Consider the following 21,674-nt stretch of genomic DNA (forward strand, 5'->3'; position numbering starts at 1 on the left):
TCAAGTCAATTTCTGAAATGCCAAGCTTTCAAATGATCGTCACTCCTTGGTCACCCATCTATAGAAGTGCTTCCCTGTGCTCATCAAATCAAAATCTTCCTTTTTTCCTTAAAAGTTTAAATACCCAATTATCACATATGACATCCCTCATCCCTACCTGCAATCACTTTTCTCATTCAATTTGTTAATCTGTAACTCTTCCGTCTATGTGAAAATAGTATGTTAACCTTCCAATCTCTGAGACAAAGCTGTTCAACAAACCATGGCATCGAGACAGGAAAATGATGTCCAAACTCACCTGTTCTTTTAATACTGCAACTTGAGTTAACAAATCTTCACGGCCTTCACATTCAGGAAAATGAGCCTGGTCCTTCCGGCTTGCTACAGGGATTGCACCAGGACCGTGAGCCAATGCATCAGCCAAAGCCTGAAAATGCAGAATATTATGCTCCCTCCCCATAACTTAGACTCCAGTGCCCACTCTGAACTCCATCAATAAATAGCAACTTGATGGTTAGATTGCTTCTTTCACCACTTAAAACTCCCACCGCAGTATACAAACCATTAAAATATATTTGATGGGCATCACAAACATGTTGCACATTTTATCACCATACTTCTAAATAACAAAGCTTCTAAATAACAATAATTCGAGATCTCGCACCTCCCCCAACCTTCTACTCGCGTGTTGCGGCCTTGCCTCAGGCTTCCCCTGTCCCCCGTCGAAGTTTGTTTCTTCCTTCGCTGTTTTTGCTAGGTTTTTAGATTTCCCTTTCTCCCCCAAACGTCCCCGTACATCTACTCTTTGTCTAACGTTTTTTAACCACCCTCTTCTTCCCCCCCCCCCCCCCAAAACAAAACAAAAAAAACAAAAACATTTATTTCCCATTCTCCACGTGTGAAGTTGGCCCATCATGTGATTCTGCCCACGTGCGCTGTCTCGCCCCGCCTCCATTATCTCCTTGCCTTCCACCTTTTGCCCTGTTCACATGACTCGTGGTTGTCCCTCTCGGCTCCCTCTCCCCGTTGGTATTTTTGTGAATATCAGATTGTTCTTCACGGTTCTGTTTAAATATGTTTAAACTTTCCACTGCAGTGTTTTATTCAGTGGTATATTACAACACGCTGTTTTTCTTCCTATTTAAAAGGCTTTTTTCAATTTCCTCTCCAACTCATTGTAATTGTCATGGTTCTCTTTGACAGATTAAAAAATATAATCAATCTCTTACAATTCTAAATCACTACATACTCTAAATTTACATTCATTCAACCCCTCCTCCATCGTTCTTAAATGGATCGCTAACTTGAAAATCACAATGAACCCAAATTGTTAGAAATGTTCGTCTTTCATTAATCATCCACTTTCTAAACTCCCCCCTTTGCCCCTCCCCTCCCAAATCTCTCCCCTTGCCCCTCCCATCCTAAACTCCCCCCTTGCCCCTCCCATTCAAAACTCCCCCCCAACCCCTCCCCCCAAACCATCCCTCCCAAATTCTCCCCCCTCCCACCTCCTCCTTAAAGCTGCCTCCTCCCCACTTCGTCTCCCTTCCATCTCATACCTCCACCTCCCCCAACCTTCTACTTTCCTCTGCCCCCCCCCCCCCCCCACAAACAACCCCTCACTGTGCCTCATCCCATCACCATCAAACCTTTCGTCCTCCTCATCCTTCCCTCTCTTGTAACTATTCTGTAATCTCTGACACACGATCAACTGCTCTCCCAACATCCCCCTCTCATCCTTCATCTGACCCTACCCCTCCCCTCCCCTGTCCTGCACCCGATGCTCCCGCTCTCTCCTCATTAACGGTATGGACCCTCAAACATCCGGGGCCTTCGCTCAAACCTGATTGATCTCTCCATTCAGGTTGCTTCTGACAATCCAGACTTGATCTGCTTAACAGAAACTTTCCTCCTTCATGATGTCTCTGATTCCTTAATATCTCTTCCTGGTTACTCCCTCCCCCTGCGCATCAGAAGAGCGTGACCAAGGGTTGGCGTCAGGAAGGGCATCTGGCCATAAAAACATTGCCTCAAACAGGGAACCATGATTGTCATGGGGCCCGCAAGGCTAACCCCCGCTCTAGCAGGCATGTCATTTTAAATTCCGTTATCACTTTTATAATAAACGTATTTCTAAAATAATCACACTTTTCTTCATGAAACAAAAGTAAATCTACAAGCCTGTGAGTTATATTCTTTACAACTGTGCTGAGCTGGTGATGGGAGGATGCTCTTGGCCCCGTAATTTCTGATGGGATTTACACCAATACAGTACTGTATATATAATCGCATGCACAATCAGCGGGATCTTCTGCACCATCTCACACCCGTGTACGAAAATAAAATATTTGCAACTTGTCAGGGTGCATTTTCATTCATTTGCAAAAGTGTTTGCACTTTCGATACTAATGTGGCTATAATAGATTTGTAGATAACAAAAACAAAATTCACAAAGCTCAAGTGTTCTGTTCATGCATTAAAAATTGGCTCGTCGATGAGTAATTCAGAATGAAAAGGAGCCATTATGGAGGGAAGTGCATTTCATGGGAATGTCACACATAGAATTATCCTTCTTATCCACCATTCTATGTCACAAATAGTGACAGCATTTTCCTGAACAAGTGTTAGGGCAGGACAACATGTGACACCCGTTTGACAATCTTGCAAGAGAAGCCTGCAAGCAAGTAAAGACAGATCAAGCCAACTGAGCTTTGAGCATCATGCACGTACGGTTACTTTATCACTCTTGATGCATTTACAAATGCAAGTGCCAAAAAAACGTGGAAAATTTTTGAACATCATGTGCACAGCTATTGGTTGTTTAGGCATACCTTGTTGAGTCGGCGGACCTCTCTGTCCATCTGCTCCAATTTGCGATTCTGAAGTTCTGCCTCTGCACGAGCCTCACACAACTCACTTTCAAGTCGCTGTCGTTCCTGCTGCTGGGACAATGGGATGCAAGTGTGGATGGTTACTAACTCGTTAAAACATTGCATGCAGTACAGGACAAATGGCAACACCTCCATCACAGAAAGAAGAATGAGCGATGGGAGACTTTGCCAAAGTTGGAGATAAAAGTTATCTCTCATTTCTTGATGAAGTAGCTTTCAAAACAGAATTAGGTTAAAATCAGTGCACCAAACTAAAAACAGTGTGCATTCAGTGCACCAAACTTGATGGACGTTAAAGAACCCCACGGTGTCCTTCATGAAGAGTGGGAGAGCTATCGCCGGCATCCTGAACAAATTACAAATTCCTTCCCAAACTACTACTGGGAAGGCAACGGCAAACCACTCAGTACAACCCTTGCTCAGGAAGCTGCTTTGGCGGCACCAATGCTCAGTAACGAGTATGGTACATCAAATATCAAATACAGTATAAGCAACAACTAAAAGTGAATTGTGAAAGCGAAAAAAACCTGAAAAGGAAATTAGTCATTTAAAAAGGATAGAGCATGGACATGTGGAGAGGAGAGGAGAGTAGGGGGAGAGAGGAAGTGGGGTGTGAGGGGAGGGAGAGGGGAGTGGGGGAGGGAGCGGGATATGAGGGAGGAACAACGGAGTGGGGAGAGAGAGTGGGGAGGAGGGACGGGGCAGGGGGTGAAGGAGAGGGAGAGAGAGAGAGAGAGGAGGGGATACTTTTGCTAGCCTTTCCCATCATTTGGGATGGGTACTCGTTTTAGTGGTTCCATATGTGCACATGGACAATGGCTCAGGAATAAACGGGAAGGATAGCATGTGCTGGAGATCAATTTTCTGTTTCCGTGCCAAGATGACGAGCCGGCCCAGTAAGTCGTGTGTGCATTTCAACTCGACGACTTTCTTATTTGGTGCTCGTCTGTTTTTGACATCATCACGTTCAAAGTTGAAGATTTTGTTTTCTCTTGATTGGTTACTCAAAGCGAGCAGTATCTTGTATGCAGGCCGGTGTGAATGCAGTGTACTGCTTCTCCCCCTTTTGGTGGAAATAAAGGATGTACTGCTTTACAGCCACACTGGATGCTTTACCTGTCTGGATATTGCACAGCACACCTGTGAGAGTTTCTCTGAATGGATTGCATGATTTTCAATGGCGCAGATTCTCTTTTCCAAGTCGCCATCGTCTTTTCTAATCATTGCTGGGCACAATTCAGCGTCGACTGTATTCATGTCTGAGATTTCATTCAGGGTGGTGACCATTGATGCCCTAAGTGACTTTTTTAGCATCCATCGCAAGTGTGCATTGAAATTGTTTGTGACTGCTGAAATTCCAGTCAATCTCGATGCGACGTCAGCATTTATTTTTTGTTATAAAGTGTGAGATCAACGGGGAATTGAGAAAAGTCATTTTTGCTCCTTCTCATGGTGAAAGCTCTCCTCTCGAGGATAGCATGAACACCAGGATGGGTGTTGTCCATATCACGCAGATTAGCTCATCCATCGTGCAAAGTTCACATGGTTGGCAACAAAGAACAGTCCAACGATCCTTGACAAATCATCCACGAATAGGTCGATGTTGTTAATCCGGATGCATCAAACATATGGTAGTCTTTGATGTAGTAGACATCCATTACCCAGAATTGCGCAGTCTTTCAGTGTTCACTCATCTGCGTTTTATTCGTGTACTCACCATACTCTCAGAGAACCTCACCCACTATTGGATTGTCCATCACCTCCAACTGTCTCATCATTACCAGAAAAAAAGATCTGTAGTGCTACCACGACTTATTCATCCAATTCGGTCATTGTCAGAAAGGAACGAAAATGGAGGACTTGAAAAGCAAGGGCTAGGAGCTCATGCAACAGTCTGCATCTACCAACGTGAGTGCCAGATTGAAGACCATGCAGAGACCCAGCTGCTAATATGCCGCATTGTCAGAATTTTCGGTCCTCCAGAAGCACCAACAAACTTTCCGATTGCTTTGAAGAAAGCCATCTGCATGTGGAAAGCACCAAACATAATGAAAATATCATCGCACACCTGTGACTTTGCAGACGGAATTTGCAAAGCTAGCTTTGCAATGTTGAGATCACAAGACACAATTGCACATCATTGATTGCATTATTTAGCACACGGCTGTGCAATACGGGGCGTCTCGACGTCTAAAATTGTTGGTGGCTGTTGTAAATTTGGCATGTAATGGACCACTCGTCATGGTAAATGGTTAGTGTAATACTGAGCATTGAATCCAGACCACATTGCATGACACATCATCCATATTAAATCCTTATTACCCTCGCTGGAGGAGAGGGTATTGCATTTGAGTCCATTTGTTTGTCTGTTTGTTTGTTTGTCTGTTTGTTTGTTTGTCCGTACAGAATAAATATGATTTTCTCTGCAATCGTTGGTCCGATTGACAGGAAATTTTCACCATAGGTGCAACTCCACCTGTATAATTTTTAAATGATAATTATGACGTCATATGGCACGTGGTTCGACCGCCATCTTTGAAAAACCGAAAAACTTTGCACCTCTATATCTCCGAAAGCGCTGAATAGGAAAAAATTGAGACATGGCTCATTGTAAAGAACTCTCCATGGGGAGTGAAATATGTTAATGATGACGTCATAGGTGCCTCCATTATGACATCATAATTCGACAAGTACAAAACTTCATCCAATCAAGATGAAATTTCTTTCGCGCCATGTCGGCATAAACTGGTGGAGAAAACAAAAATGATGACGTCATCGGTCACGTGGTTCGGCCGCCATATTTGTTTTAACACAAAAGCCTTAAAACCACTGAAAATACATCCTGACGAGGGTTTGCAATCTCCGATTGCTCTTTTTCTTGTTTTGACTTGTTATATGGTGATGAAGGGCCCCCTCTGCATCTCCACAATTTAGATAGGAGGCGTTCAAGGAGGCGTTCGCTACTTTGGCATACAACAACAACAACATGCATTTTAAGGCCATTTTCCCTGCTAGAGTGGGGGTTAGCCTTGCGGTCCCCATGACAATCTTCTCTTTGGCATGTGAGAAGAAAATCAAAACTACACTGGATGCCATCGAGACATTCATGTGTAGCATGTACAGTTTCAGGAAAGAGACCTCATTGAGTCACGCTCGGTTTCTTGCATTCAACAAGGCCTATCACCCATCCAAGAAACCCAAAAATCCACTTGGCAAATTGAAGGGGAACGCTGCCTGCAGTTTTTCACCATGCAGAGCAGGGTTCCTTCTCCATGTGCAGCAATCAGCATTTATGGCAAGGATGTGGGCACATGCTGATGAACAACAAATGGATAAATCTCCAGAAGAGGGTTGAGAGCTATTAGATGGTTCCTACGATATTGTCTGGTTTGAGGGTCCGCAGCTCGCTGAGAAGTTCAAGCTCGATGATGAAATGGTGAATGACAGTGATTGCGACAGTGATGATCGATCACCTGTCTCTGTCATCGGTTGATGAAGATGAGTGACTCGACAAAATTTCCGATGTCGTTCAAACATTCATGTATCCATTTGCTGCAGTTTCACTGAAATGTTTGCAGACATTTTGCCGAACATGCTTACCACTTGATACATTTCATTACAGCCACGGCCAACTACTTTAACACGATTAAGACCTTTAGTCCGATTTATTTTCGTTCTTAAGTAGCTGATTCTTGTTAGATGTATGGTCAGCTTTTATTTGTGAGACATATTTCACGTTTGTACTCATTAGTCTAATTAAAGGTGTAATTAGCACTAATTATTTTGATTCTTAAACTAATGAGGATGATCTTTATTCATGATGAAGTCATGTTTCCATTCCTCCTGGTACAGGACTCTGAAAATAAAAGTTTGATGCCTGGACTCGAAAATCTAAATAAATGTGCAATATTTCAACATTGAAAATGTGTAATGTGTAACGTAACGTAACGTAACGTAAATAAATGTGTAACATTTCAACATATATATTTGATCTTCATTTCAACAATATTGATAGATAAAGGTGATATAATATCACAAATATCATGAAACATTTACATTTTGTAGTCCATTGTATAATTTAAATAAACATAAATGCAAATTTCGCATGTGGAAAAAGTAAGTACACCGCATGGTGTTTTTAAAAATCTTTTTAGCATATGTGGACATATCAATATTTGATCTTCATTTCAACAGTATCTATAGATAAAAGTGATCTAATTTAACAAAAAACAATGAAAAATTGACTTTGCAATAATTTATTCAACAAAAAATTAACAGAGATGCCATTTCCTTCTGTGGAAAAAGTAAGTACACCCTTGGCTCTAATAGGTGGTATTGCCTGCCCCCTTTGGCAGAAACAACCTCAAGTAGGCGTTTCTTATAACTGTCCACCAGTCTCAGACATCGACTGGGAGAAATTTTTGCCCATTCCTCCATGCAGAATTCTTTCAGCTGTGCGATGTTTGAGGGGTTTCTTGCATGCACAGCTCCTTTCAAATCCCCCCACAACATCTCGATGGGATTTAGATCCGGGCTTTGACTTGGCCATTCCAGAACCCTCCATTTCTTTCTTTTCAGCCATTCTTTGGTGGATTTACTGGTATGTTTAGGGTCATTGTCATGTTGCAAGGTCCACCTTCGGTTGAGCTTCAACTTTCCGACAGATGGCCTCACATTATCCTCAAGCACCCTCTGGTACAATGAGGAATTCACAGTGGATTATATGATGGTGAGCTGTCCAGGCCCGCCCTGATGCAGCAAAGCTGCCCCAAACCATAATATTTCCACCACCATGCTTTACAATTGGTATCAGGTTCTTGTGGTCAAATGCTGTCTTTGGTTTTCGCCAAACAAGTCTTCTGGTACTGTGGCCAAATAGCTCTACCTTTGACTCATCTGTCCAGAGCACATTGTTCCAGAAGTGCTGGTCTTTGCCTAGGTGTTCATTGGCAAACTTTAGTCTTGCCCTGATGTTCTTTCTGGACAGCAAAGGTTTCCTCCTGGCACACCTCCCATGTAGATCAAATTTGTGCAGCCTCTTTCTAATGGTAGACTCGTGCATTTTGACATCAACAGTGGCAAGAGCTACCTGTAGGTCCCGTGATGACATTCTGGGGTTATTGGAGACTTCTTTCAGCATCTTGCGGTCTGCTCTCGGGCTGAACTTGCTGGGGCAGCCTGGCCTGAACAAGTTGGCAGTTGTTTGGAATCTTCTCCACTTGTAAATGATCTTCCGGACAGTCGAATGATTGATTTCAAATTGTTTGGAGATCTTTTTAAATTCCTTCTCAGACTCGTAGGCATCTATAACCTTCTTTCTGAAGGCCTCAGAGAGCTCTTTTGCTCTAGGCATGGTGATGCCGCACACTTCAACAACAAAGAGCAAACCAAACTAAATGTCTGAGGTTTAAATAAGACACTAAGACAGGTTCCTCCAAGATCCTCTCTAACGATGTTCTAATCATTTGCACCTGAGCTGGTGCACCTGATTCTAATTTTATGTATTTGAAGTAGTGATAAATGTTGGGGTGTTGGCTTAGCGGTTAGGGTGCCGGCTTGGGATCCTAGGATCCTGGGTTCGAATCCCGGTCGATCGCTGAATTAACGCCAGGGGGGTTGACTCAGCCTGTCATCCTTCCGAGGTCGGCAAATTGAGTACCAGCTTGCTGGGATGAATGATCACGGTGTGTACCCGGATTCAGAATATGTACACCGTATCCCTGCGCATCGTAAGAGCGTGACCAAGGGTTGGCGTCAGGAAGGGTATCCGGCCATAAAATCATTGCCTCAAACAGGGAACCATGATTGTCATGGGGCCGCAAGGCCAACCCCCGTTCTAGCGGGGAAAATGGCCTTAAAACGATCATTCATTCAGTCATTTTTTGTTCACAAACGGACAGACAGGGGTGAAAACATAACCTACATCCACCTTTGGTGGCAGAGGTAAATATTCTTTCATAATACTTCACCCTTAATTGGCTTGTGTTAAATTTAATCAAAATCTACACATTTTTTCGGGGGAAATGAACAATTCCACGAAGATTGAAGATCTGGTCATCATCGAGAAAGCAATGTAGCAGCAACAGTAACATGTAGTATAATAATTATAATAATAATAATAATAATAATACTAATACTAAAGAGGGCAATGATCAAACCAAAAAAAGCAATAAACAAAAATAGATAAATAAATTTTAAAAATCACCTCGTCCCGCCCAATCCGATCTCTGGCTGTGAGCAGAGTTCTGTCGAACTCGCGCTCACGGCGCTCCTGGTTTCCACTCGATTCCAATGCCCATCTCTTGGTGGATTCTAACCGGGCACGCAGCTCTGTGATCTACCAATGAGATAAGGAATTTTATCCCAGACACCTCCCACTTACCTGTTCATTCACCGAGTTATACAAATAATAATAATAAAACAAGACCGAAAGTCTAGCCGGGCTTGTAAAATATTATAAACCACAAACATATCATTAGCTTTTTTTAAAGTCACTATTGCTGTTTATAACATTAAACAAAGAAATTTGGAGGAATCCAGACATCCGTCAGGTAAGTTTTACTTACAGAACTGAGGGAAGATCTACTGTAATCTATATACCTCACAAGGGTTTGGTTAATAACATGTTATCAAGAAACCGAGGCGAATTCCTTACTTCCGCGGTTGTTAGTCCGTACACCGTTCATCATCGAATCATGAACCATACACCGCTTCAATTTCATTACTTTGTATTCACGACATTGGGATTAAAGTGTTATTGTCATATTTACTATATTATTATTATTATTTCTATTACGAAAACGATACGACTGAAACGATACACTACGTTTCAGTAAGACGTACCGTTTTCTTGGCAGAGCCGTAACGCCGATGCTTTCGATATTTGATGGTCATTTTAACATCCTGCCGTAATGACATCAGACGTAATTACATCACCTTGTCATGTGACCAGATCCTCAGCTCTGATTGGTATATGTTTGAGGGGACATACAAACATACATACAATCATACAGGACGGACAAACACTGTTCGAGACAGCTTTGCCCTGTGGGCTACGCCGTAAAAAAAAAAGTTGCACCTACCATAGCTCTTAGCGGTTAGGGTGCCGGCTTGGGATCCTAGGATCCTGGGTTCGAATCCCGGTCGATCGCTAAATTAACGCCAGGGGGGTTGACTCAGCCTGTCATCCTTCCGAGGTCGGCAAATTGAGTACCAGCTTGCTGGGATGAATGATCCCGGTGTGTACCCCGGCTTAGAATAGGTACACCGTATCCCTGCGCATCGTAAGAGGCGACCAAGGGTTGGCGTCAGGAAGGGCATCCGGCCGTAAAAACATTGCCTCAAACAGGGAACCATGATTGTCATTGGGCCCGCAAGGCTAATCCACGCTCTGGCGGGGAAAATGGCCTTAAAACGATCATTCATTCATTCACTCACTTTTAATGCACCTAAAGTTTTGCAATAGCTCTTTGAATCTCATCTTTCTACCATCAACTCTTGCTGATGCAAAATATATTTTTTAATACAATTATACATTGAGCATTTTGAGTGGTGATCTGTCAGACTGCAGAGTGGTGATAATTTTCCTGCCACCACGTACATGCCCGTTTTCCTGATGAAAAATCTGTACCAATAAATGTTCACCGCTCTGATACTTAGGAAGTACACATGGATAGAAAGTAGTACTGGGCGATAATCGCGATTTAGATTTGCTATCGTGATAACGATAATGGAAATTAATTATCACGATAGCTGCTGCTTCTGGTCCCTCGAGCGACGGGGCTTGCTTCGATCTCTCCATGGCATCAACGTTTGAATGTTTTCCCGTTCGTTTCTTTGTCAAATTTTCGCTGCGTATTTTGTTGTGTATGTGTTATTGTGTGTTTCTATTTGGTTTTGGTTTTGTTGTTGGTAGTCACAATTGAGAAGCCGATTGATTTTGAGGTCAAAGGTCATCTGGAGGTCAAGTACCTAAAAACACCATTTTCCATCCGATTGACGGTTGAAAATTGAACAGCATTTGTATATTGAGTCACTAAATTGGGAAACCAACTATTTTGGGGTCAAAAGGTCATAGGTCAATTCAAGGTCAAACTTCCAAAATCATTAATTTTCATCTGAAAAACCGTCAATTTTCATCCTATTGAAAATGAAACAGCAATTAGAGTGGAATCGCTGATTTGGGAAACCAACTATTGAAGGTCAAAAGGTCAAAGGTCGACTGTAGGCCAAATTTCCAAAATCACCAATTTTCATCTGAAAAATTGTCACTTTTAATCCCATTGACCCGAGCTTTGATCAAGATCATAAATTTTAATCTTGATGAAATGGACAATTTGATGGATCAGTGGCAACCTTTTGGAAACCTGGGAAACCTGATGTATCCATCACACCAAATTGTAGAGGTGGATTTTGCAAGTATTGTGCTCTGCACGACATCTTCTTGTTTGTTTGTTTGTCTGTCTGCCTGCCTGCCTGCCATTCGCCGACAGGGTAAGATGTGGAAGAGGAAGAAGAGGTAGGGAGAGCTGTTGAAAGTGTGTCAGAGATTTCAGAATAGCTTGGAGAAAGGGAAGGATGGGGCAGACAAAAGGTTTGATGGTGATTGGGTGAGGCACAGTGAGATGTTATTTGAGGGGGGGGGGGGGGGGGGGAAGAGCGAGGAAGAAGGTTGGGGGAGATGGAGGTGAGAGTTGGAAGGGGGAAGAAGCAGGGAGGACGCTTTGAGGAGGAGGGAGAGGGGGGAAATGGAGAAAAAATGAGGGTGGGGATATTTGAAGGGGAGGGGCAAGGGGGGAGTTTATGAGGGGGCGGGGTTAGGGGGGAGTTTAGGAGGGAAGGGGGAGGGGGGTGATTTGAAAGGGATGGGAGATGGGGGAGATTTGGAGGGGAGGGGTGAGGGGAGAGTTCAGGAGGAGAAGGGTGAGGGGGAGTCTAGGAGGGGAGGAAGCCGGGGGGAGTTTAGGAGGGAAGGGGCAAGGGGGGAGATTTGAAAGGGATGGGTGATGGGGAAGATTTGGAGGGGAGGGGTGAGTTTGGATTTTAGAAAGTGTTGTACGATTAATGGGAAACGAACATTTATTGCAAAATGAGTTTCTTGTGACCTTCGAGTCAGAGATACGTTTAATATAAGGACAATGGAGGAGAGTGGAGTGCAGGTGAGTTTCGGGAATTTAGGAAAGAGGAACTGTAAGAGATGGAATTTCTTTTTGGAATGAATAGATTTGGTGAACAAGTCAAAAGCAATCTTTTAAAGAAGAAGAAGAAGAAGAAAAAAGTGTTATAATATATGACAGAATATAGCACTTCAGAGGAAAGTTTAAACATTATTAAATTGAACAGTGAAAACTATCTGGGGAAATGAGGGTGAAACACGTGGTCGAAGAACAAACGAACGAATAAGAACAAAGAAGGAAATGTTTTTTTTTTTTGGTTGTTTTTTTTCGGTTAAGATTTTAAACAAGGAAGTATGGGGTGAAAAGACTGGGAAAAGCTGAGAACGAAAGTAAATGGACCACAATCGACCGCTGAGAGAAAACAAAGCCTCAAGGTAGGAAACAAGGTACTCGGCCACAAAAAATGCGGCACAAAATAACCGACGATTTTTTATACAGGTATGAAAGATTAACACCAAGAATCTTCCTTGGGACACACAAAAGGTACACACACCGAAAGATAAATACAGTTTCGACAAAAATACAATTGTGAACAATTACTTAACTTCGAAAATGTGGAGAACGTGTACAGCTTCGAAAAACTGTGCCGTCGCCGGCAGGATCTCGCTAGATCTCCAATTCTTGATGGGATAAACAAGATCCTCCAATCCAAGATCGTCAATTTTTATCTTGACGAAATGGACAATTTGATGTATCCATGACAACTTTTTTGGGGGTGAGGGGAGGATTTTTCAAGTGTAGTGCTCTGCATGACGTCTTGTTTATTTATTTGTTTATCCCATTTTTGCCATGACATGGGATTGCTTGGCATTTATTATTCGTGGAGTTCCACATCAAAGGCATTTGTTATTTTAAATAATGACTGAAGATAATCATGTATGTCTTTCTTCACAAATGTCCCAATGTCCCAATATGTCCCAATGTCCCAATATGTCCCAATGTCCCAATTAGGGACAATATGTCCCAATTAGCAAGCAGCTTGCTTGGTGTGTTCTGTTAGCATGAAGCTTGCTTGGTGTGTTCTGTTAGCATGAAGCTTGCTTGGTGTGTTCTGTTAGCATGAAGCTTGCTTGGTGTGTTCTGTTAGCATGAAGCTTGCTTGGTGTGTTCTGTTAGCATGAAGCTTGCTTGGTGTGTTCTGTTAGCATGAAGCTTGCTTGGTGTGTTCTGTTAGCATGAAGCTTGCTTGGTGTGTTCTGTTAGCATGAAGCTTGCTTGGTGTGTTCTGTTAGCATGAAGTTTGCTTGGTGTGTTCTGTTAGCATGAAGCTTGCTTGGTGTGTACTGTTAGCATGAAGCTTGCTTGGTGTGTTATATTAGCATGAAGCTTGCCTGATATGTTGCGTTGGCATGAAGCTTGCTTGTTGTGTTCTGTTGGCATGAAGCATGCTTGATATGTTGTGTTGGCATGAAGCTTGCTTGGTGTGTTCTGTTAGCATGCAGTTTGCTTGGTGTGGTCTGTTAGCATGAAGCTTGCTTGGTGTGTACTGTTAGCATGAAGCTTGCCTGATATGTCGTGTTGGCATGAAGCTTGCTTGTTGTGTTCTGTTGGCATGAAGCTTGCCTGATATGTTGTGTTGGCATGAAGCTTGCTTGGTGTGTTCTGTTAGCATGCAGTTTGCTTGGTGTGTACTGTTAGCATGAAGCTTGCCTGATATGTTGTGTTGGCATGAAGCTTGCTTGGTGTGGTCTGTTAGCATGCAGTTTGCTATCACTTGCCAACCCTGACGTTCCGTATCGACCGCTTTGCAAAATGCTCGTCCAGTCACTCAACAAACGGAGCAAAGCGATTTCATCCAGGCAACATGAGGTCTGACTTTAAGCAAATTGCAAAGAGAATTATGAAATAAAGAGTATGACCGAACACACGTAACTATGGCTATTCAGCTTGTCCCTATGTGGATTGTTATTGTATGCTACATGGTTCTCAAGCCGAGGTGTTAATTACATTATTTATATTATGGCGATAATTGTGATAATGAGGTCCATTATCATGATATAGGTTTTTCCATCGTCGCCCAGGCCTAGTAGAAAGACTATTTTTACAAATGGTTTCAAAGAAATAAATAAAAAGAAAGAAGCTCAAGCCACTCACCTTGCTCTCATATTTAATCTTCATTGTCCGGAACTGTTCATCCCACTGCTTGTTTACATCCAGCAGCTGGAAATAAAAACCCAGCAAAAATACAAAGTTGTCATTTGAACGTGTTCCTCTGGAATTTCACAATTAATGCAATCCCAATCACAATACCAGGGCAGGGAGAAATTGCACAATTAGCTTCGATGCAACGATGACCACTACATAAAACTATAATCTCGAAGGAATAGCAGCTCCACCTCATGCTAATGAATATATGATATCAACCTTTTGAATGAATAAAGAATAAACTGCGTATTCATATTGGGATGCTTGTGCATGAACACATTTAATTCCAAATATATAAAGTCTCTGACGTACATTTCTCCAGTCCCATCAGGTTTTCATTTTTGTTTCCAGGTGCACGCAGATTTGTGTGCCAACGTTAACATTCCCATCGTGGACATGGCGAGCTCGATAGGCGTCCAGATATGCCGTGTCAAGATAATTTCCAGAGAAGCACAATATATCTTTTTCGAGTGAAGAAGTGATGGGTGGTCATTCATTTATCATTGTACAACAGATTCTGTACAAGGTCAGTGCTATCCTTCATTAATGCACGAGAGCAATGACCATTACAAACCCATCGTCCGTGTGCAACACAAACGATCCAGCTTTTCACTCAGGTATTGAGGATGAGAATCATACAATATCTCAAGCAAATTCTTATCAATTTCATTCTGTGTCATCATCAAGACAGCATAACTTTCAGGCTGCACTTATCATTCATTAGAATGGATTGAAGGACAATCAAGCCAAAAACATCACTGAAGCTTTCTGTACGACACTTCCAAATTCCAGACTCAACCTCCAATTCCCAACATCAAACAGATGCCAAAATACCTTCATTTGATAAATGTTCCAGAACCCATCATTCTACATCCTTTGCCGATGTTCTAACTAACTGAGAAAATCTTTCCCACTTGATTGGGCACATACGGCTGAAAATTATTACAAAGGCCTTTCAAAAAAGTTATCTGAATAAGATACAATCGGCGGAGACGTGCAAAAACTTTTTTTTTTAAATATACAACTGGAGTGGAGTCGATGGTGCACCTCCTGGAGTAAGGTCAAAAGGTCAAATACTTCAAAAAATGCAATTACAGGCACATTTTAAAAGGTTTTTGATGTAACTTTGGATATTAAATAAACATCGGGGGACGCATGAAATACGTACCTTTTTTGGATTTGATCCCCGATTCATAACCCAGAGGAGTAGGAATTTAGAATCACAAGGGTCAAAATGAGGGGGGGGGGGGGGGGGGGGAGGGGATTTTTTTTTACCTCAAAATTCAAAGTAGGGAAGCATGGGAATTTGTGATGGTGAGCCATCAACTTCACTCTAGTTTTGTTTATGGAAATTTTCTGATGGTTTTGTGATTTTCCTGGAATATTGGCTTTGAGTTGCATCAGTACGCAAAATTTCAGCTTTCTCACACACACATAAGGTACTGTAATTTTATGAGTGAGTGAGTGAGTGCCAGTGGTCAGAAAGAGCGTTATATACCTCACTATCCTTTTTTGGCATTATTGGTCGATAGCATGTAGTTTGTAGAACTTTCTGAACAGCTCACATTCGTCAAATCACAAGACAGTTGTTTATGGAAAAATAACTCAGACAAAGTCTTTGAAACCAGCAGGTGTACCCAGCCATCCTTTGTGTTTATATGAAGGGTGGGAGGAGAGGAGGGGTGAGAGGGTTTGGGGAGAAATAAAAACCTTCACTGCTCAAACTTTCAGCTGCCAGCACTGGAAGCATCATTACTCAGATGGGGTTGTTGTTCTGGTGGAATTCTCCTGCATATTAGTGGATGATTTGGCCAGGATATAAATTTAATGGCCTACCATTTTCGAAAAGCGTTGTTGCACGGATTACGTGACACGTGGTTTTATGTCCTGTCTGCCGAGCTTGAGCACCAGGGTAGCAGTTTATGGTCAGGTTGAGAAATGAACTGAAACTAGACAGGTCAAAGACGAGTGCACTTCCTCCAGACCAACCTATCACAATATTGTTCTGTGAATTTGTATGAAATTAGATATGAACACACTTCTTGAAAAAAAATCAAGAGGATCAATGTGTTCGTTCTTTTCCTCTGCTCTCCAGTATCACAAGTTAATGGAGTAGTACATAACATGATGTCATCACCTCCACCCACTCCTCGCTTCCTTACCACCTCCAAACACGTTTCCCCCAGTGTCTTGATCAAAATGATGGCAGAATGAAAATGAAATTGAAATTGAATGAAATTGAGAATGAAATTGAGAATATACAACATACAACAACAACAGGCATTTTAAGTCCATCTTCCCTGCAAGAGCGGGGGTTAGCCTTGCGGTTCCCATGACAATGTTCTCCATTTTGCCCTATTTTCTGCATCTCCCCTTGTTAACCCCCTTGCCCGCATTTCTTCTTCGACCATCTTTAGCCAAGTCTTTCTCAGTCTTCCCCGTCCTCTACTTCCTTCTACATTCATTTCCATCACTCTTTGGAAAGAGTCAGAACAGTCCGTCAGTTCTGAGAATATCAGAACCAAATTAATGTCAGACCAAAGGCATGTCAATAAATCTTGCTCTCGAGTCTAAACCACAAATATATATTGACGTTGTATAATACAACCCAGCAAAGAAGGCTGGAAAGGGTTGAAATGCGAATGGTTCGGTGGATGTGCTGAGTATCGTTGAGAGAATGAATGAATGAATGATCGTTTTAAGGACATTTTCCCCACTAGAGTGGGGGTTAGCCTTGCGGGCCCCATGACAATCATGGTTCCCTTTTTGAGGCAATGTTTTTATGGCCGGATGCCCTTCCTGACGCCAACCCTCAGTCATCTCTTACGACGTGCAGGGATACAGTGTACCTATTCTAACTCGGGGTACACACCGGGATCATTCATCCCAGCAAGCTGGTACTCAATTTGCCGACCTCGGAAGGATGACAGGCTGAGTCAACCCCCCTGGTGTTAATTCAGCAATCGACCGGGATTCGAACCCAGGATCCTAGGATCCCAAGCCGGCACCCTAACCGCTAAGCCAACACCAGGTTTCAACACCAGGTGAGAGAGAGGAAGACAAATGATGAATTGCGAAAGATGATGGGAATAGAGCCTGTGATTGATGCTGTGAAGAGAAACAGGTTGAGATGGTTTGGTCATGTGTTGAGGAAAGATGAAAGTGACTGGTTGAGAAGAGTGATGGAAATGAATGTAGAAGGAAGTAGAGGATGGGGAAGACCGAGAAAGACCGAGAAAGACCGAGAAAGACCTGGCTAAAGGTGGTGGAAGAAGAAATGCGGGCAAGGGGGTTAACAAGGGGAGATGCAGAAAATAGGGTAAAATGGTGAAGATTGTCATGGGACCCGCAAAGAGAGGGGTATGTGTAGATATGTGTAGATCAATGACAAAAATCTCATTTTAAATTCAGGCTGTAACACAACAAAATGTGAAAGCGTCAAGGGGTGTGAATACTTCTGAAGGTACCGTATAAAAAAGCATTTATGTTTGGGAATTTAAAAGAGACAAGTGGGCAGGAGCTTTCTAAATGTTAGGCCACAGTATCAATACAGGCTAGCTGTTTGCATGCAAAGTGCCATCAAACAATTTACAACGCAAATGCTTGTGAATTATCAAGCACCATACCCTTTAATGTTTCTGTCCCATATCAATACTTATAATAATCATTGCAGATCTCTCACCTCTGAGCCATCTAGCCTGAGTTTGAATCTTGACCCAGCTATAAATTGACATCCTGGTACTTCGCAAGCAGGGTGAGGCATCGTTGAGTGTGCCGTCCCAAGGATGGACATTGAACGGACGTCCCGTCTAAAACATTTGTTGGTGGAGGTAAACATTCCACGGTATCCTTCATGAAGACCATGAGAGTTATTGGTTGTACATTGAACAATTCCAAATTCCTGCCCAAATCAGCTACAGTCGAATAGGCCTGGCTGGCAGTTCATGAAAATAAGTTTGCCAAACTTTCCTTTCGGCGAACGCACAAGAAGGTGTAATCATTAATCAAAAGAGAAATTGAATGTTGAAGCAGAGTGCAATACATATCATTTTCATAAGCAAGGGCATTGAAGATGCCCTGTGATTGGAGACAGGAAATAGGTTTCCAGAGGTGTTACAGGTAATGCAAAACAGCAACTATCTTCATAACATATATGAAATCAATTTGTTTTTTTATTATAATTTTTTCATCCATAAAATACTATAGATTGTACACATTTTTAAGAAGGAACTCTTTTTGCCAAAGGTCACTATTCCATTTCCTCAATCTTCTTCCCATTTTATAAAAAATTAAAAACTATATGGTGCAGGTAAAAAAAGAATGGGAAGACTGCAATTTTGAGGAATGCGATCCCCTAAGGCCTAAGTAATCCATACCTCTTTCCGCTGCTTTTCCAAAGTTTTAACTTTCTGACAAAGTAACTTCAAGGATTCTTCTGTGTGCCCCTTTTGCATCTGTTTGTCCATTACCTGGAAACAAAGAAATCAATCAAACCAAGAGACTCCACTTCCAACGAGGGACTGCAAACAACAATTATATTCACATAACAGGGCTTGGCCACAAACACACAAGGACTGCCGGCAGTATAATCCCCAACACCCCTCTCCCTCCACCCCCCATACTTCCACTTCATGTTATCACTCTGCCAATGCCAATGACAATTTGTGAATTATTGGATAAAATGATTCATGGCTTAGCTTCTTAAAAAGTAATTTGTAATCGTGGAAATTACTCAAAGAAGAACACCCTTTTATGAGATCAAAGGTGAAACAAATAAAACACCATGGGCGTTTTCCAACTCTTCTAATATTACTGAGCAAAGAGTGGATCAATGGTTCAACAAGGAAAAACTATGTGGGGAAACAAAAAACAAACAGGGTAGGGGAAGGGGGAATCACAGCAGCACTTTTGTGAAGAAATTAAGTTTCAAAAAATAACATGAGAAAGTCTAAAACTTTTAAAGAAACGCAGTTTACAAACAAAATATAATTCTCAGGCTTTGGTCATTCATCATCTCGCAGTGCAACAATCCGGCTGATGAGTTGCACACCTTTACAAATCCAACGGCACCCTTCATTTCTGCCCGGTTGTTGAACATAAAGTCTGCACGATCAACATCATCCTCGTTTCTGTCTGTGTAACCATGCCAACCTTGTCTGCTGTCTTCTGATTGCCTGCTGTGGCACACCAAAAACAACAAACGAAAAACATAAACCAACAACAATGGTGGTGGATGACCCTCATACCACGGGCGGCTTGCAGCCCACATCACATTTTATGCATTATACTGTTTCTGGTCATCCAGAAATCACAAGCCACAGTGAGGAGGTAGTATGTGACTTGAAATGTTTTTTTTCTTTCGTAGTGACATGTTCAATTCATCATTCCATTATTTACTTTTAGATAATGTAATATAGAGTTTTAAAATTCGTAAAATATTATCATTACCTCCACCACCAAAGGTGAACGGAGGTTATATTTTTGCCCCTGTCTGTTTGTCTGTGAACAGGATGCCTCAAAAAGTTATGGACAGATTCGGACGAAATTTGGTGAACAGGTTGGGTTGTGTGACAAAGAAGAATCCGATTAGATTGTGGTGAAGATTCCATTCCGGACGCGATAATTTTAAGTGATTCTTCACCATTGAGAGATGGGACCAAAAACTGCACTTCAAAAAGTTGTGGACGAGTTATGACCAGATCCAGATTCGGCCTATCAGTGGGATACAAAGTGTAAACTGTTCAGCTTGAAGGAGGTAAGCACTCTACTGAGTACCATTCGAGTTTTTTTTTTACTTGCAATTGTGGTAAAGGAAGATATTGAGGCCCTTGGAATTGTTTGAGAGTTGGATCTGATTAGCTTTGGTTGCTCATCAATAGACAAGAACGTCAGAGGAAAAAGGGATTTTGGTTACTTGTGACCCTCGAAACAAAAGAATTTATCAGCAACACCTCGTCTAACTGGACAATCGGCCAGAAAGATTCTCGATAAATAAAAAAACCCGTTCCTTTTGAAGAAAAATGTGCAAAACATGCTGACGGGTTGCACACAGGACACGGAACAATAAAAGAATAGGCAAGTTAGCATGTGGGATATATGACCTGCAGTTACATCAATTAGGGCCGCATCGTTTAGATTAGGAGTGAACAAAAATCCACATTCAAATAATACGACTTGGCATAATAATACGACGAGCGCAAATAATACAACCATGTAATAGACAACAACGTTAAAAAATATTTAAAATTCAGTTTGAACTCCCTAAAAACAAACAAACAAACAAACAAACAAACAATATATATATATATATATATATATATATATATATATATACATATATATACATATATATATATATATAAATAAACAGGAAACTGTACCGGAAGGAACTCGTAGGATAATGCAACAACCTCACACTATCCTAATTACAGGCATTATATTCAACTGATAAAGCTCAAATATTTTGTTCATTTCACATGTATCTACCCAAATCCCTCCACAACCAACTCACCTTGACTGTGGTGCTTTTCCACAAACTTGTGGGACCATCCCTTTCTCAAGCCTCTCTCTCAGCTCTCCATTTTCTTTCACCAAGCGCTCACAAAGGGTCTGTACGACACCACAGACATGGAGAAAAACAAAAGGTTGGTTGGAAATCAAGACGCATTCACAGGAATCATCGTTATTTGTTCGCAACTGCTCCATCAATGCTCAAATGAAGCCTACCCCTTAAGTGATTCACATCTCAATCAAATGGAGCGGTACAATCCCAGTGAAGGATCATTGCTTGCACGGGAGGTTGTAAATTGTGCTGCATTGAACCGATGGCAATTTCACTCAAAACAGTAGTTTAACCGACTCATATAGAGGAAGGCCAGAAAAGCTTCATGCTTGGACTGACCTGCAAGCCGGCAGTTCGCTCTTCACTCTTGTGCACGCTGCTTGCAAGACGATGGAATTCCATAGCCAAGATCCCGAATCGAGTAACGATGTCATGCTGAACTCGTCCTTGGCTTCCCTCTGTGGATCCCGTTGTGACTGTGGCACCAGCTGCATTGGGAGATGATTTTTTAAACTGTGTAGCACAGTGGCTCAGGGAATCCTCAACACGCTGCATCTGCTGCATTAGGTTCCCACCGTCCATGGATATGTCGTCAAACAACTGCTGCACTACCTGTCAGGGTTTGAGGTCACCAGAAATGGGGAAGTAAATGGTCGGCATGAGGAACTGTTTGGGGGGAGGGGTCAAGCTATCAAACGGTAAGGTACCGTCTACAAACCAAGGCAAGGGAATTAAATCTCAATTCACCGAACCACATCCACAAAGACGATACGTGCTGGCAAGGCCATCGGCTTGGGAAACTCGGGGTGGCAGTGACTGGCCCAATGGTTCCCTGGTCATTCACAAATTTAATGGGCAAGTGCCACTTCAGAATTGCTTTTTTTTTAATCAGCAAATGGT

The 21,674-nt window shown here is 42.1% G+C and overlaps 1 protein-coding gene across 1 annotated transcript in view; it reads right to left on the reverse strand.

Annotated features, from left to right (window-relative positions):
* The window catches only part of LOC137412487 (TNFAIP3-interacting protein 1), a 67,284-nt gene that overhangs the window by 29,705 nt on the left and 15,905 nt on the right, over positions 1-21,674 (reverse strand). Inside the window, exons 6-13 of the mRNA XM_078776659.1 lie at positions 21,114-21,386; positions 20,724-20,821; positions 19,263-19,389; positions 18,589-18,681; positions 14,162-14,227; positions 9,097-9,228; positions 2,832-2,942; positions 299-427 (exon numbers count right to left, since the gene is read on the reverse strand). Coding sequence (XP_078632785.1) covers positions 299-427; positions 2,832-2,942; positions 9,097-9,228; positions 14,162-14,227; positions 18,589-18,681; positions 19,263-19,389; positions 20,724-20,821; positions 21,114-21,386 — 1,029 coding nt within the window. The remainder of the gene's footprint in view (positions 1-298; positions 428-2,831; positions 2,943-9,096; positions 9,229-14,161; positions 14,228-18,588; positions 18,682-19,262; positions 19,390-20,723; positions 20,822-21,113; positions 21,387-21,674) is intronic.

The sequence above is a fragment of the Myxine glutinosa genome, chromosome 4 (genome assembly GCF_964187855.1).
Source record: "Myxine glutinosa chromosome 4, kmMyxGlut1.1, whole genome shotgun sequence".
NCBI lineage: Eukaryota > Metazoa > Chordata > Myxini > Myxiniformes > Myxinidae > Myxine > Myxine glutinosa.